The 20,165-nt window shown below is 41.4% G+C and overlaps 1 protein-coding gene across 1 annotated transcript in view; it reads right to left on the bottom strand.

The window, feature by feature from the left end:
• Nucleotides 1-20,165, bottom strand: part of PAPPA2 (pappalysin 2) — a 326,093-nt gene that overhangs the window by 37,753 nt on the left and 268,175 nt on the right. Inside the window, exon 21 of the mRNA XM_070768487.1 lies at nt 6,711-6,782. Within this exon, the coding sequence (XP_070624588.1) occupies nt 6,711-6,782 (72 nt within the window). The remainder of the gene's footprint in view (nt 1-6,710; nt 6,783-20,165) is intronic.

Genomic DNA, 20,165 nt, shown 5'->3' with positions numbered 1-20,165 from the left:
GTGGTCATGTATGGATGTGAGAGTTGGACTGTGAAGAAAGCTGAGCGCTGAAGAATTGATGCTTTTGAACTGTTGGTGTTGGAGAAGACTCTTGAGAGTTCCTTGGACTGCAAGGAGATCTAACCAGTCCAATCTAAAGGAGATCAGTCCTGGGTGTTCATTGGAAGGACTGATGCTAAAGCTGAAATTCCAATACTTTGGCCACCTCATGCGAAGAGTTGACTCATTGGAAAAGACTCTGATGCTGGGAGGGATTGGGGGCAGGAGGAGAAGGGGACGACAGAGGATGAGATGGCTGGATGGCATCACCGACTCGATAGACATGAGTTTGAGTGAACTCCAGGAGTTGGTGATGGACAGGGAGGCCTGGCGTGCTGCGATTCATGGGGTCACAAAGGGTCAGACACGACTGAGCGACTGAACTGAACTGAATTCTTATAATCTCAGCATAATGATTAGAAAGCACCTGGACAGATGAAAGAAACTGTAGAATTTCCATATTATTTTTATAAGCAAGTAATATTTCAATTGTCTGCAAACCTGGATTACAAATGAAGACTCAAAAGAGCAGTACAATAAGGAAAAGTACAAAGTAAATCAGGAAACGGGTGTGGTTGGAAGAGAAATAGGGAAAGCCTATGTCACAAAGGAATTAACAGAGTGAGAAAGTGGCCCACACAGGAAGCTGGAGAAGACAAAAGGAGCAAAATGTAGAAAGCCCATCAGGCTGTCACAGCCTGGTTCTGCAGGAGACTTAGACAAACATAAATTCTCATGAATTTTGCTAATCTAGAGGAGGTTTTACAATTTGCATGGTTGTGCTTTTAATGTTTCTTTCTTTTCTTGTTTTTGGAAAGCAGAGGGGGAAAAACACAATGGTTTTAGTTTTCAATATGAAAACCTAGTCCTAATTAACATTTGCAGTCCAATTTTCAGAGATTTCAGCTGGAGGATCTAAAGTCAAGCCCTGGACCCAAAGGGGACTCTGGACAAACCTAAAGCCATGCCCAGATCTCCAGCCTGGTGCAGAGATTGCACAAAACTGGCAGAGACATTCACAAATAAATCTCAAGGGGACTGGAGTTTGGCAGCCAGTGAGCCTGTAAGACAGTTCCAATGTAAGCTAATTTTCATTTTTTTCTCTGGATTTTAGCACGTCTAACACATATTTAGATTTAGATTTGTGTGAACCCACACAATTCCTACCAGAAGTGGAGTAGCTATACTCATTATTGGCTGTTAGGTCATTATTATTTCCACCCTAATTAACTCCTTTCCACTCAGATACTGAAGAACTTGGCAAGAATGTAAAAGAAAAGTAAGCTCATATGATTTGTCTTCTGAGAATCAAGGGAGGGGTTGATTATTATGTCTGATTTGTAAACAGCTAAAATGTGGCACAGAGAAGTTTAATTGTTGGCTGTTATTTAAATGACAAAATATCAATGAAAAGGAAATAAAGAGAAGTTAAACAACTTTGCAATCACACAGTGCCTAGAGTGATAAAATCTGGATTGGAACATTTGGTTTTCTGAATACAGGTATCCTCAAAAAGACTCACTTTTCTCTTTTCAATAAGGAATTTATAAAGACATACTCAGGTGACTGTTTTTCTTTTTTTTCTCAGAAAGATCAGTAGCAATTCCATGAGTTCACACTTCAAAGATCAAGTTCTGGGCATGTATTAAAAAAATGTTGTGACTAGTGATGAAAAAGGCATTACTAAAGCACAGTAATAGAGATAAACCATACAGATAGAAAGGATAAAAGTTCAATAAAAAAATGGCTGAATAGGGGTTACTATGGGACCAAGTGAAGGCTTATATTTTTAAACCTTAGTCCGAAAGGACCACACATCAGGTAGAAACCCGTAACAATCACAATCACTTACTTCTTGGGTATTTATCACATGTAGGCTAACCTGTGAGCCTCTCCCACCCCCATCTCCCCCCACCCCATGATCAGAGATGCAGAATGGTCAGAGATGCAGGCAGGCATTCATCACCCAAATATAAAGCACATCTCTGTAAAGGGGCATTTTAGTCTGACTCTAGCTCCTCTCTACCCCTCTGGGCTTAAAGTTTGGGGAAGAAGAAAAGGTGCAATAAAAACTTGATTTTCATGCCATTATTTCTACCCCATGTATTATATATAGGCCCCCACATCCTAGAGGTACAGCAGGAAACCCAGACAGTGCCATAAGTGATCCTGAAGCACACTGACACAGCTAACAGGGCTACCATCTGGAATACGAACAACAAACGAAGGGAAGAGAGAAGGCCAAGACGACACAGAAGAAAGAATCTAAGGAATGGTGGAGCAGATGGAATGAATTAGTGATGGAAGCATTGTTGATATCAGCTACCAAATGTGTAAAAACAATACAACTGCCCACCTACACTTAAGTAAATGCAGTCAGTGAATAAGAAATAAAGGCTAACCAAGAAGGCCACAGATCTGAACTGGAGTTCGTTAAGAGAAAGACTCATGGGTATAATCAAGTTCAAAATGTATACAGAAGGGAAAAGTCCCAGTAACAAGGGAGATTTGCAGTTATTTCTGAAAAATCATCATGATCTACATTCTTCTGGGGCCACTTTGAAGGCCCCAAATGACACCTGGCCCCAGGTCCATCTCCATTGTTTACTGAACCTGGTATCTGATCAACAAGTTTAAAAGATAAATTGTATCCATCTAACTGTAAAGCTGAGGAAACAGTTCAGAAAAGTCAATGGACTTGTCCAAGAAGCATGTACCAAGGGATGAAACTGAGGTTGAAGCCTGCCTCCAGACTCCTGACAGCCTCCCTCGGCTCCTCCAGGCTGCCCTCGTTGCAAGGCTCTCCGATTCTAAGCATCACAGGGTTGTATTCTCTCCTGGTCCTTCTACTCCTTCCCTACATTTCTCTCCACTGTGCTACTCTTCAGAAAACTGATACTATCTTTCTCAATTTGAGATGCTCAACTCTCTCTGCTTGCCTGTGAAGGGGAAGAAGCAGGAGTCACTGAAGAGTTAGGCCTGTGCTTTTCAAGGGAATAACACACATCCTATCACTGCTGCTGCTGCTGCTAAGTCACTTCAGTCGTGTCCGACTCTGTGCGACCCCATAGACGGCAGCCCACCAGGCTCCCCCGTCCCTGGGATTCTCCAGGCAAGAACACTGGAGTGGGTTGCCATTTCCTTCTCCAATCCTATCCCTAGGAGCTCACAGATTGTTGGAAGGATGGACCTGTCATATAATCTTGAAATAATGTGATAAGTGAGATGACAGTCATTTACAAGGATATATATCAGAATTTATAGGAGAAACAGTAGCATGCCCAGAGAAACTTACTTGAAACATCCCCAAAACTCTTTAAAAATTTTCTACAGTTTATTGGAAGCCTCTAGAACATCAATTAACCATATCCATCTTCAGTATATAATAATACTCATAAGACTTATGGGTGTGTGAACTGTTTCTTGAGTCTTAATATTTATATATTGTTTCAATAAGATCCCATCCTTACATGCTGATGTATATTGTTCCTTAGCCAATACTGCAACAAATATGTTACATTACATACAAATTACACAGCACCTTAAAATCAGTTATTTCACTTGATTCTCACAGAAGTTTTGAGACAAAGCCAGACAGATACTGTACGCAGTTAACAAAGGTAGACTCAGAATTTGAACCTAATTCTGACATCATTCTGCTTCGTCCTCCTGCATGGCTCCCTTTTTGTCCAAAAAGAAAGAGCACAACTCTACAAGAACCTGCAAAAGGTTGAAGAGAGACTATCAGAAATTGTAAGCCAAAATGGGTGCTGCTGGGAAGCACAATGAACTTGCAAGAGATACATGCTCAAAGAAAAAGTAGAGCCAAAATGTAGCCAATGGGCACTCCATGTTAATTATCCTACAGGAAGTAAGTTAGTCGTTTCTATCCAAAGGGAGGCTGAAGTGTGGCCTTTATTTCCTTTGCATTCCCTAGAGAACAAGATGTTCTTAATTTAAGTGGAACCTAGGACTGTACATTTTGTTAGAATTCATAAATATGACTTTTGGGAAGGAAAGAAGAAAAGGAAGGAAGGAAGGGAGGGAGGGAGGGAAGCAGGAAGGGGAAAAAAGACAGAAGATAACACTTATATGATCTGACAGTATTATGTGTTCATGGATGCAATGACCACTCACTTCAATTATCACCCCACAAAATGAGGAAAACCCTCCCCGCTACAATAGGTCAGGAAGGTTCCCTGGAAAAGGGATAGGCTACCCACTCCAGTATTCTTGGGCTTCCTTGGTGGCTCAGATGGTAAAGAATCTGCTTGTAGTGTGGGAGACCTGGGTTCAATCCCTGGATTGGGAAGATCCCCTGGAGGAGGGCATGGCAACCCACTACAGTATTCTTGCCTGAACAATTCCCATGGACAGAGAAACCTGGCGGGTTACAGTCCATGGGGTCTCAAAGAGTCAGACATGATTGAAGGTCTAAGCATATTTTATATATTTATATATATATATACACACACATAATTATAATTTATTTACATTATTGCACAGCAAAAACCAAGACAACATTGAAAAGCAATTTTCCTCCAATTAAAAAAAATTAAAAAGTAATTAAAAAAAAAAAGAATAAAAAGCACAGATTGATGGGCCCCACCCCCAGAGCCTCTGATTCAATAAGTCTGGGATGGGGCCTGAGAATAGGCACTTTTAACAGGTTCCTGCTGCTGCTGCTAAGTCAGTCGTGTCCGACTCTGTGCGACCCTATAGACGGCAGCCCACCAGGCTCCCCATCCCTGGGATTCTCCAGGCAAGAACACTGGAGTGGGTTGCCATTGCCTTGTCCAATGCATGAAAGTGAAAAGTGAAAGTGAAGGTTCCTAGATGACGCCAATTGTGCTTATCCATGGGTCACACTTTGAAAACCCCCGGAGTAGGGGTACCAACAGGTGTGTGGTGGTCAGTCCTCGTCTGTGCCTGATAGTAGTTGGGTGGTGGGGGGTCATAAGAGGGAACACAGTTTTGTTCTTCATCGCATCAGCAAAGGAGCTGAGAGCAGCCTGGGATGCTCTGGATACCACAGCATGCGCTGGGTTCAGTGTGGAGGGAGGACAAAGTGGGAAAGCTGTGTGTTGTAACCTTCTGGGAAACACCGAAGCCAGCTCCAGGGCCTGCTGTCTACCCTCCCTCTTGCGATCATGCGTGGAAGCACCAGAAGGGAATTCTCAGGATACCTTTGATCTCGTCCCAGTTCTCCAGTCTTCTGTCTGTTTATCTCCCTCCTTCCCTGGCCTCTTCTTCCCCCTTCTTACCCCCTGCTTGGGGGATGAGTCACTCCCCCTCCTCCCCTCCCCACTGCCATCTGTTTTTCTAATGATGGCAGGAGATGAGCTGTTTTGCTGGCTGACACCGTAACAAAGCACACTCCAAGCTAGCGTTTCTCCTGATGCACTCTCCCCACGCCAGTTTACTGGTATCATTTCCCCACCCAGTTTTCTCTTTGTCTCAAACCCCACCCTTTTCCCCCCTTTGGCTTCACATAGATCCCAGTTTCCCAGAATTAGATCAAGAGAAACAGAGATACAGAAGAATGGAGAGAGTTGGGTGTTTATGACTGGAGGGTGCTGAAGTCAAGGGCAGTTAAACAGCTCCCTCTGGCGCTCGAGGTGCAGCCAGAATTATCGAGTGTTGCTGCTAAGTGGCTGAATTACTTTCAGTGAGAGGTCTGGATAACAAAGGCTGTTGTGACTGAGACTAGAGTACTTGTATTTGTTACTGGCTATTCCCTGGGTACAAGAACGTGTGTGTGTGTGTGTGTGTGTGTGTATACATGTCAGGATTCCTTTGTCATGCTCTGTGAGCAAGGCTCTACCTCATTCTTGACTCTTCCTTGTAATAACTTCTCTTAATTTAGTCAAGGAATTCACAACCCCCTAACTTACCTCCTGGTAGGGGGATGCCCTGAGTGAAGACGTAAACAGGATTTCTTGAATTGGTAAAAATCTAGTTTGGGTTAATCACCAGTGGACTACAGATCCTCCTCAGAGGTTGCAAACTGAGATGCCTGTGTGACCCCGACAGTTGATGTCAATGAGAGAAGCCCAGGAGGTGAGAAGCTACAGGGAAAGCTAAGGACGGTGTGAACTGGAGGGCAGCGGCCCTTCTGGCATTCTAGCTGCCACTCAGATCCAGTTAATTGTTGCCATAGTTGCCAGATATTCTTGTTTTTCAAGAGAAAAATCTTTGCACAGATTTTATATTTATTTGGTGTATGTAAAATGTTACCTATACACATACGAATTTTGTGTGGAAATCCCAATTTTTAAGCATTAGCAACCAAAACAAAATTTTTTTTAAGACACTGCCCTGGCCAAACCCCTGTCTATGGGCCATCGAGCTGCAAAACTCTGATCTAACTAAGCTCCAGTGAGGCCCAGTTAGAGAATCCCAAACCATAAATCATTCTGACTTGCGTTTAACTTTATTTTTTATTAAGTAATTTAAAATGGAACCCTGGAGATTTTGCCTTTAAAAAAAAAGGCAAAATCAGAAATCCTAATATCTGTAATTTGGGGATTATGGAGCTACATGTAAGAGATTGAACAGAGGGCACTGGAGCAGAGAAAGGGCAAGATACTGAACCAGAAGGACTCAAATCTCTGTGAGTTGAGCAGAGCAGAGAGTGCTGGTCTGGGTTTGAGGGAGGGGGGGTACCTTACCTCGCAGGACTGGATGCAGTGGATCAGAAGGGGGTCTGGGTGCCACTGACGCCGCCCAGTACACATGATGCTCTGAAAGGGAAGAGGGAAAGAACAGAAAACCAAAGCTGAGATACCTGGTCAGTGAGAGGAGGGGCAAATTCTGAGCTTACTCCATCAGCCCAACCCCCTCCCTGAGGAACGAGCCCCAATCAGGCTGCATGAAGAGGTCAAAGGCAGCTGCCCAGTCCTTCCCTTGGAACTGCTAATCCAGCTGGATAGAGCCAAGGTAGAAACTCTTAGCAAAGGCAAGTTTTCATCCTCTTCAATGTCTTCACCCTCCCAGAGCTATTAAAATTTCCAGGGTGGTGTCAGTGTGGTTAAAAAAAAGCATCCTCATGTTGAGGTTTGACAGAAAACAACAAAATTCTGTAAAGCAATTATCTTTCAATTAAAAAATATATAAAAATTTTAAAAAAGCATCCTCAGTACTAAAATGACTTTATTTTGGCTCTAGGCACAATATTGGTCCCACTTGTTTTGAAATTTTAATGTTGCAAGAAATTGTGAGATGGTTGTGTTGATCAGGAAGCACCATGGAGTTTTAAAGGCTGAGAAATAGAGCTTCATCAGAAGAGCCTTGAACTAAAAGTGGATTTCGGGAATCCTAGATCACTAGATGTGAGTGCCCAAGAGAGGAGTGGAGGCCAAACAGCACTCTGCAAGTCATTAGCACCATGTATCCCCTCCCTGTGAGAAATGAAAGAGGGTCTACGCACTGGACATAGACGTTTAATGTGAAACCACCAGCGTGGGCCAACTTCGGAAGATAGTGAAGGACAGGGAATCCTGGCGTGCTGCAGTCCACAGGCTCACAGAGTCAGACATGACTTAGTGATTGAACAGCACAACACCCCAACACTGGGACTCAAATGGCACCAGCACTAACTGGTGAGAGTGTAAAAGTGTGTTCCTATGTTCCTTTTAAAACACTGGTGACTCCCTCTAAATCCCAATGGCCATTTGCTAATGTGACTTTTAACAAACGGTTATCTGCTCTTTGTGAATAATAACAACTCATGTTCATGGAGGTTTTTTCCCTTCTAATTTTTGCCTTTTACACTTTCAAAAGATACGCTTCAGGAAAAGAGAAAGTCCCATGAGAAGTTTCAAAGAGAAAAAGAGATTCTCCCTATAACTGGCTACTCATCCAACCATTTGCGGACCTTCATATGCACATTTTAAATTCAGTACAACAGAAATTCAGGGAAACCATACAAAAAAAAATACACTGTGAGACATGAGTTTTACATTAAATAGACCTTTAGTAATTGAAAATTATACATTCTAGAATGCTAAGACTGGAGCAATCAGATTGAAGACATTTTCATATATTAACCTGCAGGTATATAAATATATACCTCACAGTCAGTTATGAAAATGGGAATCTGTAGTATTTTTCTGGAGTTATGTTACTATAAACTAAAAGTCCTGCTTCACAGTTTCCAAAGAGAGGAAATAAATACTATAAATCTTAAAAAAACCTTGATATTCAAAACTCTATACTATAATAATATAGAAGATGACTTTGCTTAACTTATCATTGTGCTAAAAAAAAAAAGGATTATTAAATGTATACAGTCATAACTTGATATCCACAGGGGATTGGTTCCAGGACCTCCACAGATATCAAAATCCAAGGATGCTCAAGTCCCTTATATAAAATGACATACTATTTGCATATAACACCCTATGTATACTTTAAATCACCTCTGGATTACTTATAATACCTAAAACAATGTAGATTCTATGAAAATAGTTGCCTGAAAGCAGCAAATTCAAGTATTTTTTTTATATCTTTCTGAGTTTTTTCTCAATGTTTTATCATTAGATAATGGTAATGGCAAAACATAATAATTTGAACAGCAAATACACGGCAACTCTGTTCCTTCTTGTTCATTGAATTCACTAAGGACCCCCAGGTCGCACCCTAGTCAGTCAGTCATTCAAATCAAATGTATCAGTAGCTAGGGGCCAGAATCCCCAGGGAACACGAGAGCTCTGAAAATCCTTCGGTCCCCTTGCTGCCTCAGAGAGCTCAGAGTCTATGGGGGAGGAGGCAGCTGGAAGTCCATCAATTTCTCTACACGAAAGGAAACAGCCTTAGCATCCTTGCATGATGACTATAGCTAGAACTTGCCAGAACCCTCTGACTGGATCAGTTTCTCTTATGCCCTTCATACCTTCTACTTCATCCATCACCTTCATAGGCCAGAGCACTGATCTTCTAAACTGAAAAATTCTAAACATATTTTGCAAAGGAAAAAAAAAAGGAAGGAAAAGAGTCTGTCTTTACTTTTAACTCTTTTTCCCAGTGCTATTTTCTGTTATTACTTCCAATTTATTTTTTACCTTTTTGTATTTTTTTTTTTGGCTGTGCCATGTGGCTTGTGGGATCCCAGTTCCCTGATCAGGGATTGAACCCAGGCTATAGCACTGAAAACCTGGAATCCTAACCATGGAACTCACCTACATCTTTGTATTTTTACATAATTTAATTTTATTACTATGTGATATATGTTCACTGTATAAAATATACACGGCATTAAAGGATACACATCTCCCTCCTACATCTGTTCCTCAACTACCCAATTTCTTCCATCCTATTTTTAGTTCTTGTTTATATCATTACAGAGATAGTCTATGAATATACATATGCATATTAAATTATTTCCTCACACAGGTTATAAAATACTGAAATTTTATTTAGTGCTTTATTTTATTATTGTTTGTCTGATTATCTTACTTGATTTCACTTCATAATGTTTCTTGGTGTTCTGTTCATTTTATGGTACATGGGATCCTGCATTCTATTGATTGTATATTATTCCATTTCATGGATTTACCCTAGTTTAATCACACTCATATTAATGGGTATTTAAGTTATTTTCAGTCTTTTGCTCTAACAAACAAGGCTTATGTATAAATCATTTCATACATGTGTAACCACATCTGTAGAATAAACTCATGATAGTGGAATTGACAATAGCCATTTCAATGATTTTTAAAATATTCTATGATTCAGTCTTAAGACTAACTCAGAGTGGCAACCTCTTTAATCTCTGTAAAAACCACATCAGTTTCTGGTACTTGTGTCACATGCTTTGTAGACTGCAAACCCTTGTGAATAGATGCCGGGAGCCAGCGTGAGGAACTCCGCCCATGACAAAGGTCATGAGGAAGGCGGCTCGACATACGCAAAGGCGGGATTGAGCCTGAGGAGTACCCCTGGAAATTCTACAGCATCTACCCCCAAAACTAGAGTCTGCCTACTTTACTACTTTGTGCTCTCACCTACACCTCTGACTTTACGGGGGGCTGTCCCCCACCACCTCTTTCGGAGAAGGAGTTAACTTAGAGCTCCAGTTAGTAATAATTCCTGGGCGTGATACGAGTGTTTCAACCTACAAACTCCTCTGAAGGTTCTCTAGCCTGCCTGACAGGCTTGTCCGGCCACATGTGATTGTTCACAGCCTCCCAACCGTGAGAGGCACGAGATGCTGTAAACCTTCTAAAAATAGGTTCTTTAGAGAAGTTAGAAAACTATTAGTATAGTATAGTGGGCTGATTAGAAATTGTATTGGTGAAGGGTTTTTCATTTGTTGAGCCAATGTTTGCTGCTAAGTCTCACATCCCCTGCCCTTATACACATTAATGAATATATAGAAGATATAAGTATTAACTTTTGATACTAATCACGTTAGACCTTAGGCTAAGCAAATTCTTTCCTTAATTAAAACCCACTACACCCTCACCCTATAGGAATGTAACTTTATCTGGTACCTTCGGAAGGTGGCATCTGTTTTAAGAATACTCACCCCTGGAGAAATAAGTGTTCTGGTTGACTGACCACTGTCACAAGGAGAGGGTCATAAATTGTCAGCAGGCCCCCTGGCCAAAAGATGATGTAACACCCCTAAGACCTCTGTATACATTTGTATAAAGCACCTGACTTTAATAAAAGTCAGGACTGCTGTCCCCACGTGACTTTTGTATAACATCTCAGTGTATAAAAACAGACCCTGGAAAATGAAAAATGGGATCAGTTCCTTGAAAGACTGGTCTCCCCATGTCGTTCTTTCTCTCACCTTCTGGCTGAATTCCCATCTGAAACGTGGAGGCTCGTCAAGCCTACTAATTATGCCTGGGCTTCTAAGATCTGACCAGGGAGGCCTTAGTGTCTCCTCTCCTTCCGGAGAATGGGAGTATGCCTGAGGCCTACGTAGCTGACGTAAATTCCTTGCCTTGGAATTTTATTAGCTTTCCATGTAAACCAAGTTATTCAGCCTTTTTTCTCCACTGAATTTTCCTCCTGAGCTATCCTTATTTTATTACTCTTTATATCTCTAATTAACATTTAATTAAAGCTATCATATCCTTATCGCCGAAGCCATCTCCCCTTCTAATTCCCTGGATCCCCTGGGGCTGGACCCCGGCAAATAGAGACTGTATCCAACTCATAACCTTATCTCAGTGACTTAGAGAGAGACAATGTTTTTTAAGTATTTGTCAACCACTAAATAGGATGCTGTATTTTTAGGATTTTTCTTTATCTTCTGGCCTATGAAAATCATTCATCTCATAAGAAAAGATCTGCATACAGAATTAATTGAATAACTACTTACTAATTAAAATTGGTGGAAAATTTCAAATGTTTTCCAGGTCCTACATTTTTATGTGCACATTTGTGGTGGTGAGCTGAAAGACGGATGTGAAACAGGAGGGAAGTTAGGGAGAAGCTGGCAGAGAAGGGCCAGCTCCTGGTGAGGTATGTTAAATTAACTAAACAAGAAGGTCATGCTAAGATGGCTCTAAATGCCATGGTGGCCTGTGGAAGTAAACCGGAATCTAAGCCCATCAATGCCTCAAGGTTATGAAATTGAAAACAAAGGACAACCAATTAGGCTTTACGCAATAACCAATCAATGATTTCCTTGCTTTCTTTTGCCTGTTCTCTATAATCAAATCTCTCCCCAACACCTCCTGGTGGAGTACTCCTAACCAGTTCCAGTTTGGTATTGTCTAATTCAAATTGAGATTTGTTCCTATAAACTCTTAAAACCTTTAATAATATGCCTCAGTTTGTCTTTTAACAGTTCAATATGATTTTCTTACTTCCTGGAATATTTTTTTGACAAATTATAATCCTATATATTATATTTGAAAAGTTATGGAGAATAATTGAAAAAATAACCTTATGCCCTCTGCCCAGCTTTATCAAATTATAACATTTCACTTTATGTGCTTCTGGAGTTTAAGTCATTAGAGGTTCAGTTAAAGTCCCCTATGTGTATCCCTCTAACATCATTTTCCTTCCTTTCTCCCTTCTGGTAACAACTATTCTGACATTTTAAATTATTATTTCTACACATTAGTATATGATTATATAGCTGTTACACTGTTAGCAATCCACTTCTCAGATGAGTCAATTGGGAACAACTGAGTGCCAAGGATTTGTTTTGAACTTTTCAAAAGGAAAAGATTCATGAGAAAACCAGTTTAAAGATTTTCTTTTGATTGAGCTACTTTAATTTTTTAAAAAAATCAAGGGAAAAGAAGAGAAGAGAGGAAGGAAGAACAAAGGGAGAGCAGATGGGAGAGAAGAAAAGAGGGTAGAGAGAGGGAGTGGGGGGAGAGAGAAGGAGACAGACAGAGAGAGAGGGAAGGGAGGGAGGGAGGAGGGGAAGGGAAACTAGTTAGGGTTATTCAGAAGGTCATAGGGCTGTATGAAGGTTGTTGCATGTTTAAATGTGTTGCTGAAAGTCACAAGACTGATGGTTAGCCAACATTAAAGTCTAACAAAAAATTGCTCAATTGTTTTTTTTTTTTTTTTTTTATCAGGAATAAGTTACTTAACAGAATGGGCAACTAATCACATCAGGCCACAAAGTTCTGCTCCTGCCCAGGTTTGTGATGGTTTCCTTATCATCAGTACTATATATGTATGCAGCCCTAAATAAAATACAGTGTTATTCTGAATATCTATTTGGACCATAGCACATTACCCTCCAGTAGGCTTTTGGTTCCTCTTCCCTCATCTTCCAAGACCCCCTTGTCTGTTCTCTAGAGAAGAGGAAATTGATGCTTGAGACTTACTCAAGCAGAGAGGGAACAATTCCATGCTTAAAACAGACGAACAAAGATCTTTGCATGACTCACATCTGAAGGATTTGTTCTCTCATGGTGTGTGGCAAGTGTCACTAGGGCTGTTACTCATAACTGCACCTCTCAAGAGGACCCTCGAGGTGAGGGGAGGGCAAGGATTAGGAGACAAGGGGACACCAGGAGGATGATACCAAATAGTAGGGAGCTATGCCACTGAAGGGTATTGTCTTTTTTTCTTCCTGCTTTTTCTTTCTCTTAAAACAGTTTGGTTTTATTTAAGATGTTATTAATCCTTCTGGGACCAACTTGGGAAAACAAAGTCAGAAATTATAAGATTTGTTTGGACTGAGCAATTCTGTTGATGAGCTGAGGAGCTGAGAGAGGAATTCCACACAGTGTTTAGAATTTTTGCAAACCTAATGAGTGTAGCCCCAGGAAAATCTCATTAACTTGGACTTCCTAATTATGATATACTAAATTATGATATATTAAATAATTCCTAATTATGATATACTGGAAAAAAGTATTATCCAATCTGAGAAAACTGAATTTATGAAACAAACCAATAGTGAAAATGAGCTGTTGTGATGGATTCTTTTGTATTTCAGAAAGAAACATTTTTTTAAAAAATTCATTTACATGCAAACAATTGCCATACTATGTATTTTTAAGAAAAACCTCTCCATGAAATCTGGTTCTCAAAAGACCACTTCTTTATAAGGTAAGTCAAAATGCCAATTTTCCTATTTTAGAAAGGAAAGTCACAAGATATAATTAAACATTCTCCAGACACAGTGGTTAAGGACAATAATAAAAAAATTAATCTTATTATTTTTTTGTCGCTCAGGGAAAGTCGGTCAGTCGTGTCTGACTCTTTGTGACCCCATGAACTATACAGTCCATGGAATTCTCCAGGCCAGAATACTGGAGTAGGTAGCCTTTCCCTTCTCCAGGGGATCTACCCAACTCAGGGACTGAACCCAGGTCTCCTGCATTGCAGGCAGATTCTTTACCAGCTGAGCCACAAGGGAAGCCCAAGAATACTGGAGTGGGTGTCTTTTTGGAAAAACCCAAAGGTTTGCCATGAGAAATGGCCCTGGAGGGGTGGGAGCCATTCTTTTTCCAGGTCTTTGGTTTTGCACAGCAACTGCCTTCTGAGCAGCAAGTGAAATGAATCTTGCATTGAGGAGGAGGTCTAGAGATGAAGGTGGGGCTTCTCAGGTGGCATGAGTGATAGAGAACCCGCCCGCCAATGCAGGAGAGGTAAGAGACGCTGGTTCCATCCCTGGGTCAGGAAGATCCCCTGGAGGAGGACGTGGTAACCCACTCTAGTATTCTTGCCTGGAGAATCCCGTGGACAGGGGAACCTGGTGGGCTACTGGTCTATAGGGTCGCAAAGCATCCAACATGACTGAAACAACTTGGCATGCACACATGGGGATGAAGGTAAGACATCATTCTTATCTCTAAGACTCTTGCTGCTGCTGCTGCTGCTGCTAAGTTGCATCAGTCGTGTCCGCTGTGCGACCCCAGAGACGGCAGCCCACCAGGCTCCCCCGTCCCTGGGATTCTCCAGGCAAGAACACTGGAGTGGGTTGCCATTTCCTTCTCCAATGCATGAAAGTGAAAAGTGAAAGTGAAGTCACTCAGTCATGTCCGACTCTTCGTGACCCCATGGACTGCAGCCTACCAGGCTCTTCTGTCCATGGGATTCTCCAGGCAAGAGTACTGGAGTGGGTTGCCACTGCCTTCTCCCTCTAAGACTTACAGTTTGGTATTAGAGTGACAGAAAAGAGGAAGAAGAAGGGGAAAGGAAGAAGATAAAAAGCAGGGATGAGAAAAGCACACAGTGCTCTCAGTGGAAGTCCACGTGGAGCTTTTCCCATACCCTCAGCTCAGGCCCCCTAGATATGAGTGGCGACACTGAGTGCACAGTTGGCTGCTCCTGTCTGTCCCAGCTGCCAGATTCCACTGCTCAGTCACTTTAACTGGCAGGAATTTATTTGACAGCCAAGAAGCCTTTTTGTTTTATGTCCTCTCTGCAAGGTCTCTGCTGACGCCATCATTATAGAAAAGTCTATGTCTGCAGACGTAGTAGTTGAAGGAGGAAGACATTATTACAACAGCAAAGGCTCAGACAGCTCATTTGGGAATTTCAAATCCTTACTTCACGTTTCCTAAGCCACAATGCTCTCGAAACATTTAGATATAACAGAATAGTATATGTTCATCCTTACTCTCTTCTCAGACTCATAACCAAGCCATTAGACATTGCATCTTTAGTCAGAGGTATTCCAATAGGAAGCACTGAATCGCCATTGTCTTCCCAGCCCCATTTGTAAAAGGCACAGGAAAAAAAAAAAAAAAAAAAAGGCCTACATACATCAATCTGTACATACACACACACACTAACAAGCAGAGCATAGAACTTGTAGAATAATATTTCTCTTTCTTATAGATAGCTGGTGATATCTTTTCATAGGTGTAGGAAATTTCCAAAGGTGAGATTTGTACTAAGTGAACACAAATTCCATTTTTACATAATTCAAAACTATGTGCAAGAAACTGAAAAACATTGCAAAAGTGTTATTTTGAATTTTTATAGCAACCCTTTGAGAAGGTAACAGGCAGGAAGGGCAGAGATCCCCAAGTGGCAGAAGGAAATGAACTGCAAGTGGCAGAAGATTTTGTTTCTGTTTTTCCTTCTCTACACAAAATTAAGAGCCTTCTTTTAATTCTGTGTTGATGATACCTGGTTCAGCCTAGAGCTAACCAATGCATTTTTCTTATGGAAATATTTTGCTTAAGCTATGTTAATGAAACTATGTATTTGCTTGGGAATCTGCCCTTTCTTCAAAATGGTTCTGCTTAAAGCTAGCTTTTTATTTTTCATTTTTCAAAGCTTGGGCTGATAATGGCTCAATAAACCAGTATTCATGTCAATCTTATTGGGGGCGGATGGATGACACACCTCGTGCTATCCTATCTCAAAAGTGCATATGATAGGAGAGGGGCCTGGTGAAATCCCTCAGCCTTGAGGTGTCTCTCTTATCTGCTTAGCAGCACCAAAAGACCCAAAGTTCAGTTCAGTTCAGTCGCTCAGTCGTGTCCGACTCTTTGTGACCCCATGAATCACAGCACACCAGGCCTCCCTGTCCATCACCAACTCCCGGAGTTCACCCAGACTCACGTCCATTGAGTCAGTGATGCCATCCAGCCATCTCATCTTCTGTCATCCCCTTCTCCTCCTGCCCCCAATCCCTCCCAGCATCAGAGTCTTTTCCAATGAGTCAACTCTTCGCATGAGGTGGCCAAAGTACTGGAGTTTCAGCTTTAGCATCATTCCTTCCAAAGAAATCCCAGGGCTGATCTCCTTCAGAATGGACTGGTTGGATCTCCTTGCAGTCCAAGGGACTCTCAAGAGTCTTCTCCAACACCACAGTTCAAAAGCATCAATTCTTTGGTGCTCAGCCTTCTTCACAGACCAACTCTCACATCCATACATGACCACAGGACAAACCATAGCCTTGACTAGACGAACCTTTGTCGGCAAAGTAATGTCTCTGCTTTTGAATATGCTATCTAGGTTGGTCATAATTTTCCTTCCAAGGAGTAAGCGTCTTTTAATTTCATGGCTGTAATCACCATCTGCAGTGATTTTGGAGCCCAGAAAAATAAAGTCTGACACTGTTTCCACTGTTTCCCCATCTATTTCCCATAAAGTGATGGGACCAGATGCCATGATCTTCATTTTCTGAATGTTGAGCTTTAAGCCAACTTTTTCACTCTCCACTTTCACTTTCATCAAGAGGCTTTTGAGTTCCTCTTCACTTTCTGCCATAAGGGTGGTGTCATCTGCATATCTGAGGTTATTGAGATTTCTCCTGGCAATCTTGATTCCAGCTTGTGCTTCTTCCAGTCCAGCGTTTCTCATGATGTACTCTGCATATAAGTTAAATAAGCAGGTGACAATATACAGCCTTGACGTACTCCTTTTCCTATTTGGAACCGGTTTGTTGTTTCATGTCCAGTTCTAACTGTTGCTTCTTGACCTGCATACAGATTTCTCAAGAGGCAGATCAGGTGGTCTGGTATTCCCATCTCTTTGAGAATTTTCCACAGTTTATTGTGATCCACACAGTCAAAGGCTTTGGCATAGTCAATAAAGTAGAAATAGATGTTTTTCTGGAACGCTCTTGCTTTTTCCATGATCCAGCGGGTGTTGGCAATTTGATCTCTGGTTCCTCTGCCTTTTCTAAAACCAACTTGAACATCAGGAAGTTCACGGTTCACATATTGCTGAAGCCTGGCTTGGAGAATTTTGAGCATTACTTTACTAGCGTGTGAGATGAGTGCAACTGTGCAGTAGTTTGAGCATTCTTTAGCATTGCCCTTCTTTGGGATTGGAATGAAAACTGACCTTTTCCAGTCCTGTGGCCATTGCTGAGTTTTCCAAATTTGCTGGCATATTGAGTGCAGCACTTTCACAGCATCATCTTTCCTGATTTGAAATAGCTCAACTGGAATTCCATCACCTCCACTAGCTTTGTTCGTAGTGATGCTTTCTAAGGCCCACTTGACTTCACATTCCAGGATGTCTGGTTCTAGGTCAGTGACCACACCATCATGATTATCTGTGTTGTGAAGATCTTTTTTGTACAGTTCTTCTGTGTATTCTTGCCATCTCTTCTTAATATCTTCTGCTTCTGTTAGATCCATACCATTTCTGTCCTTTATCGAGCCCATCTTTGCATGAAATGTTCCCTTGGTATCTCTAATTTTCTTGAAGAGATCTCGTCTTTCCCATTCTGTTGTTTTCCTCTATTTCTTTGCACTGATCGTTGAAGAAGGCTTTCTTATCTCTTCTTGCTATTCTTTGGAACTCTGCATTCAGATGCTTATATCTTTCCTTTTCTCCTTTGCTTTTCACTTCTCTTATTTTCACAGCTATTTGTAAGGCCTCCCCAGACAGCCATTTTGCTTTTTTGCATTTTTTTCCATGGGGATGGTCTTGATCCCTGTCTCTTGTACAATGTCACGAACCTCATTCCATAGTTCATCAGGCACTCTATCTATCAGATCTAGGCCCTTAAATCTATTTCTCACTTCAAAAACTAGCAAAGGGGCACTCTTTCTGTCCCCTTACGATATCTGTGTCAGAAGCTTTCCCTGTCTCTATTATACTTTAATAAAACTTTGCTACACAAAAAGCTCCAAGTAGTCAAGCCTTGTCTCTGACCCAGAATCGAAATCCTCTCCTCCAGAGGTCACGAATCCCAGCATAACACATGGCTTTCAGCAGCAACCTTTCACCTTCAAGACAGAATACCATCCCCATTCTTGCCGCTGAGCAGGAAGAGGCTCCAAGGGGTAAGTCAAATAGTATTTGAACCCAGGAGAGCCTCACTCTTCCTTTTATGACAGTTGCCACTTGGAGTTGTTTTTCATCAAAATTCCTTACTACCTAAGTTCTTGGAAATTCTTCCTTTAACGAAAAGTATATTATTCTAGGACTCAGGTGTCATTTTCAGGAGTAAAATCCAGCAGAATCCCCAAAGACAGGCAAACAAATTTTATAGGAACCTGAAAAGTTTACTTGATTGTTCTTTAAAAACAAACTCACAATGAGGAAAAGCAGTACTATAGGGAAATATCTCTCCAAATTATTTTGTTAGACTTCACGGGGAGGGAAGGAAAGTGTGGGAACAAGGAGGCTCTCATGGTTGTGACAAGGGACTTCTTTTCTATTTGATGGGCAAAGTAATCCAAATGTACACCAGACTACAGAAAACACGGTGATTCAGGGGAAATCACTGAACTTGAAGTCAGAAAAGTTGGTTGCACTGCTCTCTCCAGTTCTTGAAAGCCATGCAACCTTGGACAGATCATCCAACAAGATCTAATTTGTCTGTGAAATAAGGATAATAAAATCTTTTTTCCCCTAGTTTATTGGTTTATGAGAAGATTCAAATGAAATTATAAATACCTAAAATATATATTTTATATATACAACTTTGCAGGCAATAAAGTGTTATCCAAATGTAAGACATCATTTTTATTATAAAGAATGAAATCATTGGAAATAGACTAGAGAAAATGATGCAATTTAATCCACTGCTCTGTTGTCTTGCCAGATACCAGGTATTTGAAGTATGGGAGATAGCAGGGGTTTACATGTAATAGGAGATCATCATTTACTAAACAAATGAGCCAGGCTCCAAATAGGTGTGCTTTTACTTAAAACATTTATGTTGCCAGAATTTTATAATAGCAGTGTTTTGTGAAGTTTTACAACAGAATTACTTGGGGTGCCTGTTAAAAAATACATACCCCAAGGCACTGCGAGCCTCTCTGAAGAGGGGAAGACAGGTCTGCTCCCTTTACAAACTGCCCAAGTGATTCTAAAGGACACCAAAACTTAAGATTGAGTATAATATGGAACATCCTTCAAGATAAATCGATGTAAGCTATGAAGCTTTTACTTGAGGAAGATTTTCATTTAATACAACTGCTTTGGTGTAATAGGCACTTCTTTGTGAGTGTTAGGTAGGTAGACTAGGGAAACGAGTCCTAAATGGCAGTGGCTAAAAGACAAAGAAGGGAAAAGCCCTCGAAAATAGAACAAAAGAAGGTCTGAGGACCGGGGTCAGGACCTCAGGTAAAACAAGCAACACTCCTGGCTGGCTCAATTTACATAGGACAGGCCCAGGGAGAAGATAAACATATAAAAAGAGGAGCCAAAGCTAGCTCTCTCTCTCTCCCCCACATGCTGGGGCACTCTTCTCTTCGTGTCTTTGGATCAACGTGTCCTCACGCCTCAGAGATGGATTTTCCTGCTATCTTCTAAATAAAATAGAGCTGTAACACTGAGCTGTAACACTGATTTGTCTAAGAGCTATAACATGGTCCTTTCAAGACCTGAGAGCTATAATGCGGTCTATCCAAGACTTGAGAACTGTGACACGCCGAGAGGGCTTTAATGTCCGTCACTCCAAATCTTTGTTGTAACGAGACCAAGAACCGAGGAACATATACTCACGTGACATGAGGACAGGCTTAGATCTCCCGCCCCTCAAGAGCCATTGAATGCCACAAAGTGGCAGACATTATGGGTCATCTGTTTTCACTTTCATGCATTGGAGGAGGAAATGGCAACCCACTCCAGTGTTCTTGCCTGGAGAATCCCAGGGACGGTGGGGACTGGTGGGCTGCCGTCTATGTGGTCGCACAGAGTCGGACACGACTGAAGTGACTTAGCAGCAGCAGCAGCAGTGGTTAGTGCATAATCTCATTTCTATGGATCTGGGAACA

The sequence above is a fragment of the Bos indicus genome, chromosome 16 (genome assembly GCF_029378745.1).
Source record: "Bos indicus isolate NIAB-ARS_2022 breed Sahiwal x Tharparkar chromosome 16, NIAB-ARS_B.indTharparkar_mat_pri_1.0, whole genome shotgun sequence".
NCBI lineage: Eukaryota > Metazoa > Chordata > Mammalia > Artiodactyla > Bovidae > Bos > Bos indicus.
The sequence above is the reverse complement of the archived record's forward strand: the minus strand, read 5'-3'. Positions and strand labels throughout refer to the sequence as shown.